The sequence below is a fragment of the Marmota flaviventris genome, chromosome 2 (genome assembly GCF_047511675.1).
Source record: "Marmota flaviventris isolate mMarFla1 chromosome 2, mMarFla1.hap1, whole genome shotgun sequence".
Classification (NCBI taxonomy): Eukaryota; Metazoa; Chordata; class Mammalia; order Rodentia; family Sciuridae; genus Marmota; species Marmota flaviventris.
The window spans coordinates 97,300,946-97,313,051 of NC_092499.1; the positions used below are offsets into that span (position 1 = coordinate 97,300,946).

Here is a 12,106-nt window from a genome sequence, read left to right on the forward strand (position 1 = left end):
TTTTGGTGGAGTATTTAGAGTCTTCTAAGTATCAAATCATATCATCTGAAAGCAGGGACAATTTGCTTCCTTTCTTAATTTTCTTTTGCTTGATTTCTCTATAATTAATACAATTATCCTGTGAAAAAGTCAAAGATGAAGAAAATTTTGAAAGCAAAAAAAAGTTCCCCCATATATAAGAAAATGTTCATAAGGCCATCAGCAAGTTTTCATTAGAAACTTTGTAGGACAAGGCTAGTGAGAGTGTTTGACATATTCAAAGTGGTGAAAGAAAAATTCTGTTATTAATACTTCATTTGAAAAGGTGTTTTTTCTTAAAGACCTCCTTCTATAGTTTGGATCTTAAATGTCCTTTAAAGGCTCATATGTTATAGGCTTAATCTCCAGCCCATGGCACCACTGGAATATGGGGAAACATTTAAGAGGCAGGGCTAGTGGGAGGTCTTAGGTGTCCTAAGGGGACTGCGGGCTCTTGATGTCTTCTGTTATCTTTCTTTGGCATACCAGTCATGAGGTGAATATCTTTACTCCATCATGTGCCCCCTGCTATGATATGTTGCATAGGCCCAAAACAAAAGGGCAAGTCAACCATGGACTGAAATATATAAACATGTGAGCCCAAATAAACCTTTTCCTTTTTAAAGTTCATTTCTCATGCATTTTTTAAGTAATAGTGATTAACCTGTTTTTTCCCATCATCTCAGATGTTAAGCATCAATTAAAACTTATAGTATATAAAATATAATAATATACTTATTATAATGCACTAATTAGTATAATATAACAATACATATAATCTATAAATTATTATTTCCAATTATTCTAATGTACCTGTGTCAATTTCATTGAAATATTTGCAAATTGAAAACAGGAGACTTAATAGGTTGACATATTCCATAATTATGGATTCAAATAATTTATATTGTTAAAATTTTCAAACTGCATAGATTCAATGCAACTCCTATCAAAATAACAATGCTGGAAGGAGAGCAGAAGGTGTCTAAAGGGAAGCTTAATTTTATCAGTGCACATTGTATGAATGTACTGAAATATCACATTGATCCCCACTAATATGCCCAATTAACACACATTAGTAAAGAAGAAAAGAACTTTTTATGTTGTTGTATCACATAGGCTTTGGCATGTTGTGTTTTCACTTTTATTTGTTTCAAATTTTCTTTTTTAAATTTCCTTTTTGATTTTTTCCTCCATTCCACCACAAAACTAGAGTCTATGTTTCTGCAGTGTACCTCTACAGTTTGGGCCTAAACTAGCTGTGACTCAACATTGAGGTCCTTAAAAGCTCAGACTCTGGAATGGCTATCTATTCAAAATTAATTTTGTTCAAGTATTATATTTCTGATATTGCTTAGTTATCTATCTATATTCTCTTTTAGACCAATTAGCTTCCTTAAGATAATTATGTGAATTCTTTGTCAGGCAAATTTGTATATCTTCATTTCTTTTGAGTAGGTTATTGGATAATATTTTCTTCCATTGATGGTGTAATGTGCTCTTGTATTATATATATTTTTTTAATTTCTTGTTTCCTTGCACTGATGTCTGTGCATTTGATGGAACATTCATCTCTTTCAGACTTTACAAGCTGGTTTCAGTGATGAAAGAACTTAAACTATGAGTAAGTAGAAAGTGCCAGATAGGTGAAGTATTGTGGCAGTGGTTCAGGTGAAGTTTCAACAGCTTACTTTCTCTTCAGCAATGTTAGCTGAAGTCAGCATTGGTGAAGATTGCAGGGGTTTTCAGTGGCCAAGTCTATTGGTCTTCACAGCAGTTCTGAGGGCTGTTAAGGTTTTCAGTGGTAAAGGCTGCTGGGACATTCTTAAATATTTTTCTCCCATGGCAGAAGTTATGCTTTAGGAAATCTCACTTGGGGTCAGGTCTACCTTGTGCGAATCCTTATTGTGGCAATGGCATCAGTGTTTAATATGCAGTGCCAATGAGGCAGTCATGGAGCCAGGACCTGAAGTATGGGCACAGATGGAGGAACTATGGCACCAGAGTATAGGGTAAATAGTGGTACTGATGACCCTTCTATAGCATTAGTGATGGTGCAGGCACTTTTGGAGTGCTGAGGATATAAATTCTGGAGTGTGCATGTGTGTAGAACTATAGTATGTCTGAGGTCTAGGGTTGGGATGCTCCCATTGTGGACTAGCTCTGGTATCCAATGTGTATGGCTATCTGCCTTAAGATCTGGGGTGAAGGGCATGGGCACAGGCAGATTACTGTTGCTTTGGAGTCTGCTTTGAAGATGCTCCTGCTATAGCAGTGACTCTGATGTCCATAAAATAGACATTTATGAAATGGCTATAAAGTAAGAGTTTTGAGTTTAAGCATGTGCAGAGTAACTATGGCTCTGGGGTCCAGGATGCATGGTAGTTCAATAAGGTGGTAGTTTTGATATGCAGGGTATGGGCATGCACACTGCTGCCATAGAGTCTGGGCCTGGAATGCAAGTATGCACGGAGAGGCAGCAGTTGCAACATCTGGGGAATACATAGATTTGAGGGTGTGGTGGTCTTGGGCAGCATTATAATGGGTCTTTGTTGAAGTTAGAGCACAGCAACACCTCCCGCTCCAGGAGGTTCACAACAGCAATGGATGTTGGTTATCTCAATGGCAAATGTTACCAGTGTTCTTTATGGAGCAGGCTACTAAGATCTGTATTAATAAACACCAAGCGGATAGCCAATGTGAAATCTTCAGGGAGTCTGTGCCTGCTGTGGGGGCTGTTGAGGTCCATGGCAACAAGGACCTTGACTGCCATAATACTTTGCAGAGCAGACCTCTGGGAATACACTGGTACCTACCACATGCTGAATTCTGATAACCTATACCCTTCTTTGTTCTTAGCCATTTCTAGATATTTCACATATGCTGATCTCCTCAGTGATATTTCCTGGTGCTTATTCTATTTCTTCCTCCACTGTGTCCCTGCAGGCTTCTAAAATTGGTTCCTTTTAGTTATAAATAACATTAGGATTCATTTTGACACAATTATACAAGCATGGAATATAATTTGCTCTAATTTGGTCCCCAGTATTTCCCCTTTCTCTCCCTACTCTCTTTCCTTGTTCCCTTTATTCTACTCTTTGTGCTAATCAATTTTTAAAATTTTTACTTTTTAGTTAATGTCTTGTGGATACACATTATATTGAGATGCACTATGATATATTCGCATATGAACATAGGAAATTAGGTCAGATTCATTCTGCTGTTCTTTCCTTATCTTGTCCCTTCTCCTGCCCTCTTAGCTCCCTTCAACTAGTCCATTCATCTTTTTTTCCCTAGTTTTATGGAATTTACCCCCTTTTCCCTTTTGCCACCCCCCATTTTGGACTAGCTTCCACATATCAGTGAAAACACTTGACCATTTACCTTTGGCTTTGAGTTTGGCTTATTTTACTCAGCATAGTGGTCTCAAATTCCATACATTTACCAGCAAATGCCATAATTTCATTGTTTTATGGCTGAATAATTCTCCATTGTGTACATATACCACATTTTCTATAACCATTCTTCTCTTGAAGGGCACCTAGGTTGATTCAGTAGTTTGGCTATTGTAAATTATGGTGCTATAGACATTGATGTGGCTGTATCCATATAGTATGCTGATTTTAAATCCTTTGGGGTACATACCTAGGAGTGGGATAGCTGAGACATATGGTGGCTCCATTCCTATTTTTTTGTGGAATCTCCATACTACTTTCAGAATGTATGCACTAATTGGCAGTCCCACCAACAATGCATGAATGAAAGTTTTTCCCCACATCCTTGCCAACATTCACTATGATTTGTATTCTTGAAAACTGCCATTCTGACTGGAGTGAGATAAAATTTCAATGTAGCTTTGATTTGCATTTCTGTAATTGCTAGAGATGTTGAACATTTTCCCATATATCTGTCAGCAATTTGCGTTTCTTCTTTTGAGAAGTTTCTGTTTAGTTCTTTTGTCCATTTATTAATTGGGTTATATATACATATGCATATATATATTTTTCTCAATTTTTGAGTTCTTTATATATTCTGGATATTAATGCCCTATATGAGGAGCAGGTGGTGAAGATCTTTCATTCTCTAAGCTATCTCTTCACTCTCATTTCCTTTATTGTGCAGCTTTTTAATTTGATGCCATCCCACTTATTGATTTTTTGTTTTATTTCTTGCAATTTAGAAATATTGTTAAGGAGTAAGTTCCTGTGCCAACATGTTGTAATATAGGGCCTACATTTTCTTTTAGAAGTTGCACAGTTTTTGAAGTCTTTGATTCACTCTGAGTTTACTTTTATTCAGGGTGAGAGATAGAAGTCAAGTTTTCATTCTTCTACATATGGATTTCCAGTTTTCCCAGCACCATTTGTTGAAAAGACTTCCTTTGCTCCAGCAAATGTTTTTGGAACCTCTGTTTACTATCAGATAATTGTATTTATTTAGGTTTATTTCTGTGTCTTCTATTCTATTCCATTGCTTTGTATCTGTTTTGGTGCCAGTACCAAGTCGTTTTTGTTACTATAGCTCTGTAGTATATTTTGAGGTCTGGAATTGTGTTGCCTTCAGCATTACTCATTTTGCTCAGGATTGCTTTGGCTATTCTGGGTCTCTTATTTTTCCAAATGAATTTTAGAATTGCTTTTCCTAGTTCTGTGAGGAATGTCCTTGGTATTTTTATGGGAATTGCATTGAGCCTGTGTAATGTTTTGGGTAGTATGACCATTTTAATAATATTGATTCTGCCTATCCAAGAACATAAGAGGTCTTTCCATATACCAAAATATTTTTCAATTTCTTCAGTGTTCTATGGTTTTCACTGTAGAAGCCCTTGACATCATTTGTTAGATGAGTTTCCAAGTATTTTATTTTTTTTTTTGAAGTTATTGTGAATGGAATAGTTTTCATAGTTTCTCTTTCAGCAGGCTCCCTATTGAAGTATAAGAAAATGATTGATTTATATATGTTGATCTTGTATCCTGAAGTTTAACTACATTTGTTTGTCAGTTGTAGAGATCTTTTGGTAAAGTTTTTTTTTTGATCTTATAAATATAGGATCATATCATCAGCAAAGAGAGATAATTTGAGCTCTTCTTTTCCTATTTGTATCCCTTTAATTTCCTTCTCTTGTCTGACTGCTCTGGCTAGAGTTTCGAGGATTATGTTGAATAGGAGTGGTAAGAGTGGGCATCCTTGTCTTGTTCCTATTCTTAGAGGAAATACTTTCAATTTTTCTCCATTCAATATGATATTGACTTTGGGTTTGTCATATATAGCCTTTACAACATTGAGAAAATTTCCTTCTATCCTATCTATCCTAGTTTCTATAGTGTTTTAAACATGAATTGGTGTTGCACTTTGTTAAATACTTTCCCTATACTCATTGAGATAATCATGTAATTCTTGTTTTTAAGTCTATTTATACAGTGAATTACATTTATTGATTTTCATATGTTGAATCAACTTTGGATCCCTGAAAGTAAACTCCCTTTATCATGGTGCACTATCTTTTTAATGTGTTTTTATATGCAGTTTAACAATATTTTATTAATAATTTTTGTATTGAGGTTCATCAAGGATATTGGCCTGAAGTTTTTTCTTTGATGTGTCTTGGTATTGGAAGTGTGGTTTTGGTATTAGGATGATACTGGTTTCATACAATGAATTTGGCAGTGATTTCTCCTTTCCTATTTAATTACCTAATTTGAGAAGGATTGGTATTGGTTCTTTAAAGGTCCTATAGAACTTGGCTGAGAATCTTTTCAGTCCTGGACTGAATATATTGGCCTTCCTTCCTTCCATCTTTCCTTCCTTCCTCCCTTTGCTCCTTCCCTCCCTTCTTTCCTTCCTTCCTTTCCTTTCCTTTCCTTTTTGGGTGTGCTGGGGATTGAAACCATAGCCTTGAGCTTTCTGGGCAAGTGCTCTACTCACTGAGCATCCCCACTCCAGACCTTTATACTGGCATTGATTTCTAATTTCACTCTACTATGATATGATGGGATGCAAAGAATCATCTCTATTTTTTAATTTGCTGAGATTTGCTTTGTGACCTAAAATATGATCTATTTTAGAAAGTGTTCCATGCACTGCTGAGAAGAATTCATTGTGAATGGATGAAATATGCTATTGATGTCTGTTAGATCCATTTGGTTAATGATATATATATTTATTTATCTGAAGAGCCTTTACTCAGTTTATGTATAGGTGCTCTATCTAATGGAAAGAGAGGTGTGTTGAAGTCACCCAGTGTTATTGTATCTGTGGTCTATTTGATTCATAATATTAAAGATAGTTTATTTTATGTACATAGATGCACCATTGTATGGGGCATAAATAGTTATAATCATTATATCTTATTGTTGGATGATTCCCTTGACCAGTGTGAAGTGACCTTCTTTGTTTCTTCTGATTAATTCTGGCTTAAAGTCCACTTTCTCTGACATGAGAATGAGTACCCTGCTGCAGATTCTTAGTTGGATTCCTGATCCCTCCTTGGAACTATTCTTGTTCTTGGATAACTAAATAGTTTTGTTGTTATTCTCGTTGTTGGAGAATGATGACTGGTATCTCCTATTCTGTCATCTTGCTCACATCACTCTTCTCTCCCTCTTCTCATAAGGTCACACATCATTTTGGACTAGGACCCACATATATGATCTCACTTTAACAAATCTTTATATTTCCAAATATAGTCACATTACAAGGTGTAATGTGGGTTAAAACTACAGAAGGAAGCATAATTCAGTCTATAACAAATCTGTAGAAAAATTTTCTATTCTTCAGAGCAGCTTAAAATAGTTGTCTTCTATATACACATTAAATTATTTTATTTCTGTGGCAATCCAGTTTTTTATAATGACTTCACTATTTATAAAGATATTTGGCTTCTAAAGTTAATAAGTAGTTAATTTGATAAAATTTTCAGAAGAAAATAATTTTTAAAACTAGGCTTCAAAATGGGATGCTTCTAAGACAAAGAACTATCAGGTTTTTTTTTTTTTTTTTGAGAAAAGTAAATAAAACACTACAATCCCCAAAGGAACCAAAATAATAACCAATACTTAAATAATATTTTCATACCTGACATCCAAAGAAAAATGTTATTCCCTAGGTCTTCTTTAAATTCATCATTAAAGAGGTTACTAGATTCTGGAAATGCTTCCCGGAATGTTGCATATATAGCTTGTGCCAGACAATCAGGATATACCTACCAAAATGGAGTCATATTATGTTAATTTTATATAACATACAAACATCTTTTATATAACATATTTTAACTATCAGAGAAATTACTAGCTTGGGAGATATATATATACATATATATATACATATATATATATATATGTATATATATATATATATATATATATATTTCTTATGGCTTGTATTTAGCCATTTTATTACTTCTTTGTATCTCTAATTGAGGGGCATGAACCAAAAAAAGTTGAAAAATTATGCTAATTTAAGTGTTAACATTTTACAAAATAATAAATAAAGAAGGAAATTAATAATTAAGACAGTTTGATTATTAGCCATAAAACTTATTATTGCTACCCACATTTAGAAAATGATGTATATAGGTTATCATTATAAAAAGTATAAGTTTAAATAATTGGAGCTTATTTCAATGCGTTCACATAATATAATCAGTATTTTCTAAAATAATTTTTTGTCAATGGACTTTGTTTATTTATATGCAATGCTGAGAATTGAACTCAGTGCCTCACACATGCTAGGCAAGCACTCTACCACTGAGCCACAATCCCAGCCCCAATATTGTTTAAATATTAAAACCATGATCATATATCATCAAATATATAGAACTATTAGTATTCAATTAGCTTCCAAATCTCCAAACCATAAAATTTCTCTCAGGTTATGACTAAACCCAGAAAGTTAAAGTTTTTATATTAAAGAGATTTATATCACTATTTTAGTATTTTCATTTAGATAAGTGTTTACAATTAACATGTAAGCCCTTAATTCTGTAAAATTTTAGAAATGGAAGGGTCCTTAGAGGTCCCTGAGGCACACTGAATAATGGTGCAAAAAAAAAAAAAATATGTTCTACTCTCTAGAATTTGTAGAGGTTACTTTATAAGACAAAAGGATTTTATAGGTATAATTAAAGATCTTGAAAATTTATCTTGGATTCTCCTGTGGGCTCTTAAATGTAATCATAAAAGTCATTAGAAAAGTGAAGCTGAGCAAAATTTGATGAGATAAGAAAGAAGAAAGTAATGTGATAATAGTATAGGCAAAGACTAGAGTGATATAACCATAAACTAAAGATTATGGGCCACCACCAGAAGCTAGAAGAGGCAAAGAATGGATTCTCCTGGAGGCTTCTAGAGAAAACAATCTTGCCAACATCTTGATTTTCACCCTGTAAGATTCACTGTGGGCTTCTGGTCTCTATAGCTAAGAAAATGAATTTCTGTTGTATTAAACAACTACGTTTAATAAGTTCATAATAACTTATTAAAGCAGCAATAAGAAACAATATGGTTACCTAATCCAATAGTACTCAGATTTGCTAGTAAAATAGTGTGTCTTTTAAGACCTCCAAGATCTTTTTGTGGGGTGGGAGGATATATGAGAAAAAGAAAAAAAAAACCTCTGTAATGTATTGCATTTAATTTTATTGAATGAACCATAAATATCTTTACAACCAGAAATGATCACATATTATATCTGTGGTGTATAAGATTATATAAACAGTTAAAATATTGAATAAGGTGAATAAGGAATGAAGGAATATTGTTGTGAGAAACTGGAAGAAAGGGAAGTAAACATCACCCTAAATATGTTTGGGTTCATATTAATGTACTTAACAGTGGGAACTGAAGAAAATATTTTCATTCTTAAACATTAACAAGTTTCTCTGGCTTTTGTAATATAAATTACATGAACCAAGAGCAATGAAACCCTCACTTAGTTGAATGAGTGTAAAATAATGGAAAATGGACAAGAAGAGTGAAGCTCCACCTATACTTAAATATTCCTGCTGGGATATGCAACCTACAGGAAGGTGGCCTGGTTCTCAAACATGCAAGCAGGGAGAGGAATTATTGAAAGAATAGGTCAAGGAGTCTAATTACTAAGGTATGTACATTTTGTTCTCAAATATGGCTTTGAATCCTGATTAAACAACTTCTAATTTTCCTTTGGAAAAAGATACTTAAAGTAGGAACCCAGAAAAAGTCAAGTCATGATTTGAGAGATGTTACAATTATATCTTCTATTAAATAACACACACATCTTGGGGAAGAACATTTAGATCATAAAAGTAGGACCAAGAACTAGAGAATGGGGGATATCTAATGGGACCACTTCATCCTTATCCTTTATTAAAGAGTCCTTTGATGAAGTTGCTTTATTTTATCAAGCCGTATAGATAGGCTAGGTACACTTAGTAAATGCACATTAATATAAAATCCACAAAAGGACATATTAGGGAAAGAATATGGTTAGAAAAAAACATTTTTTAAATTTTCAGCTAATTTAACAACAAAGTTTTAATCATTAACTTTTTTTCCTGAAAATAAGAAAAAACAATTTCAGTATTAGTAAAGGAAATCCTACTTTATCTTTCAGAACAATGTTGTTCCACATGACAATTATTTAACATTTAATGTAACCAAAAACCTACTTATGAACCTGAGAGGTTGAGCAGATTACGTAGGTAATTTGTATCAGATTACAGACATGAAGCTGAATTTCTTTATTCCAAGTCCACTACCACATTTTACATTTGCATTTGTGAGTAAGATAGGTCAAGGATGAACATAAGTGTTTGAAAACTTTGTGAATATAGGTTTATATATATTTTCATTATAAAGGACACTTTGTATTTTAAATCTGCATTAGCAATGAAAATATTTACAAATTCTAAAATAATTATGTATTTCTGATTTACAGATTGCCAAACAACAAAGTATTTGAATATGGCTTGTGTTTTGAAATTCTAGCTATTAAATATAAACATTTCCAATAACATTTCTACATTCTTCGTTTTACTTTACTCAAGAATATTATTTTAATCAATATTATTCATTAGTATAACAGCAAAAAATCAAAATAAGCAGTTGAGTCATAATTTTATGCATTGTATTTTATTGTAACAGATGATTGGTTCTTAAGTATAATATAGGAAATTTATTTTAAATAGATCAAATGATTCATCATAAAGAAAAAAATAAATCAATTTGTAGGTAAATTGAACAAAACCAAGAATGTATATAGGATAAGTTAATATTTTTCAAATTATTAATATCATACAAAATATTATACTAAATATTCTGTAAGACTTTGAGGCATGAGAATACTATATTCTTGTGGGGAGTGACAGTAAGAGCATAACTTTTAAAATATTGCCATTACTTACTGTATATCAGACAAGTTTGCTTTCAAAGTAACAAAATGTGTTCTTGTATATGTTTAAACAAAATAACTATTTTTTCTATTTAATTCACTCTAAAAATAATTAACATTACTGTTCATTTCTACCATTACCTGAAAAAATGCATCTTTCCGTCTTAAAGGTATGCTAATGAAAAGTGTCACATAACTTTCTGAAATTCTATCAAATAAGCAATCTTGATTTTTTTTGTTAGGCTGAAAATTAAAATATGTATGAAATTAAAATCAATATTACAATTAATCCCACTATTTTGTATAATTATAATGCACAAAAATATAAGGGGAAAATACAATTGGGAGTTTATTTGTATAATATCAGTAGTTTTTCTATTCTTAAAGGGAAGCCAATTGGTATAAGGGAATGAGGATGGGTTTTGGCATCATGCAAACCTGAATTTGAATACTGGCTCTATTATTTATTAGTTGCATTACCTTTGGTGAGATAATTATGCCCCAGTTTTCTTATCTGACAGGTGTAGGACAGATATACAATGCATTAAAGAAGTGTAGTAAAATTAAATAGGGACAAAGATCACGTTTTTGTACACAAAACATGATACCTGGTACACAGAAAACACAAACATGAGGAGTTAATGAAGGTTCTTGCACAGTATTTATTATGTAGAAGGCAATCAATGGCTTAGTTAACTTCAGTTCCCTACAATTCTAATCCATTCATTATCAGTAATACAGAGTGAAATTAAAGCAATAAGGAATGAGACAGAACTAACACAATTATGATAAGATAGCTAAATTGGAAACAAAAGAAATATATTTTAAGAAGAAACACATCTATATGTAAAAATAATGTCAATATTAAAATGCCAATGTAGCACCGTGATTCTTGCACTACTAAGCAACAAAGAGGTGAATTAGCATCTAAAGTCATTATACAATTAAGGTGAATTAAACAGTTCCAACTAATTTATGACATAGGCTGTAGAAGTGCAAGCTGGCATTAATGATTTTTGGTAACAAAACCCCCCAAATTTTCAAATTTAAGGTAGTTTGTAATGAAATCATCAAACAAAATAACCTGGGATTTATAGATAGATTTATTAATAAATCTTAGACCTAAAATGAAATTACATATCATCTAGCTTAAATCCTTCTATTTCAGTGACTGCTCTGATCTCAGAAATGTCAAGGGGAATTATTATTTTTAAAAATTTATTGGTTCTTTTCAGTCATCTATGACAGCAGAATCCATTATAATATAATTATACAAGCACAGAATATATCTTATTCTAGTTGGAGTCCCATTATTATGGAGGTCCATGGTGGTGAGATTCACTGTATTATTTTCATATATGTACACAGAAAAATTATGTCAGATGCCAGATTCATTCTACTGTCTTTCCTTTGTCTATAGCCCGTCCCTTCCCTCCATTCCTCATTGTCTTATCTACTGCATTTCTATTCTTCCTTTCATTTTCGGATTGTGAGTTAGCTTCTACATGTAAAGCTATCCAGTTAAATACTCAAGAATTGGACTATAATCCAGGTCTATTAACTACCAATATAATTTGCATACTTGTTTATTAACTTCTTTGTTGTTATCATAGTAATAATAACACTAATAGCAATTCTTGATTACTTATGTCAATGGTTCTGACATATACAGTTATTTGAGAATTAAATGAAGTGATATATACCTATATATATATACAATACA

General features: G+C 32.6%; 1 protein-coding gene across 1 annotated transcript in view; it reads right to left on the reverse strand.

Annotated features, from left to right (window-relative positions):
• Fam227b (family with sequence similarity 227 member B) overlaps positions 1–12,106 on the reverse strand; it is a 49,507-nt gene that overhangs the window by 15,687 nt on the left and 21,714 nt on the right. Inside the window, exon 8 of the mRNA XM_027925769.1 lies at positions 7,090–7,216. Within this exon, the coding sequence (XP_027781570.1) occupies positions 7,090–7,216 (127 nt within the window). The remainder of the gene's footprint in view (positions 1–7,089; positions 7,217–12,106) is intronic.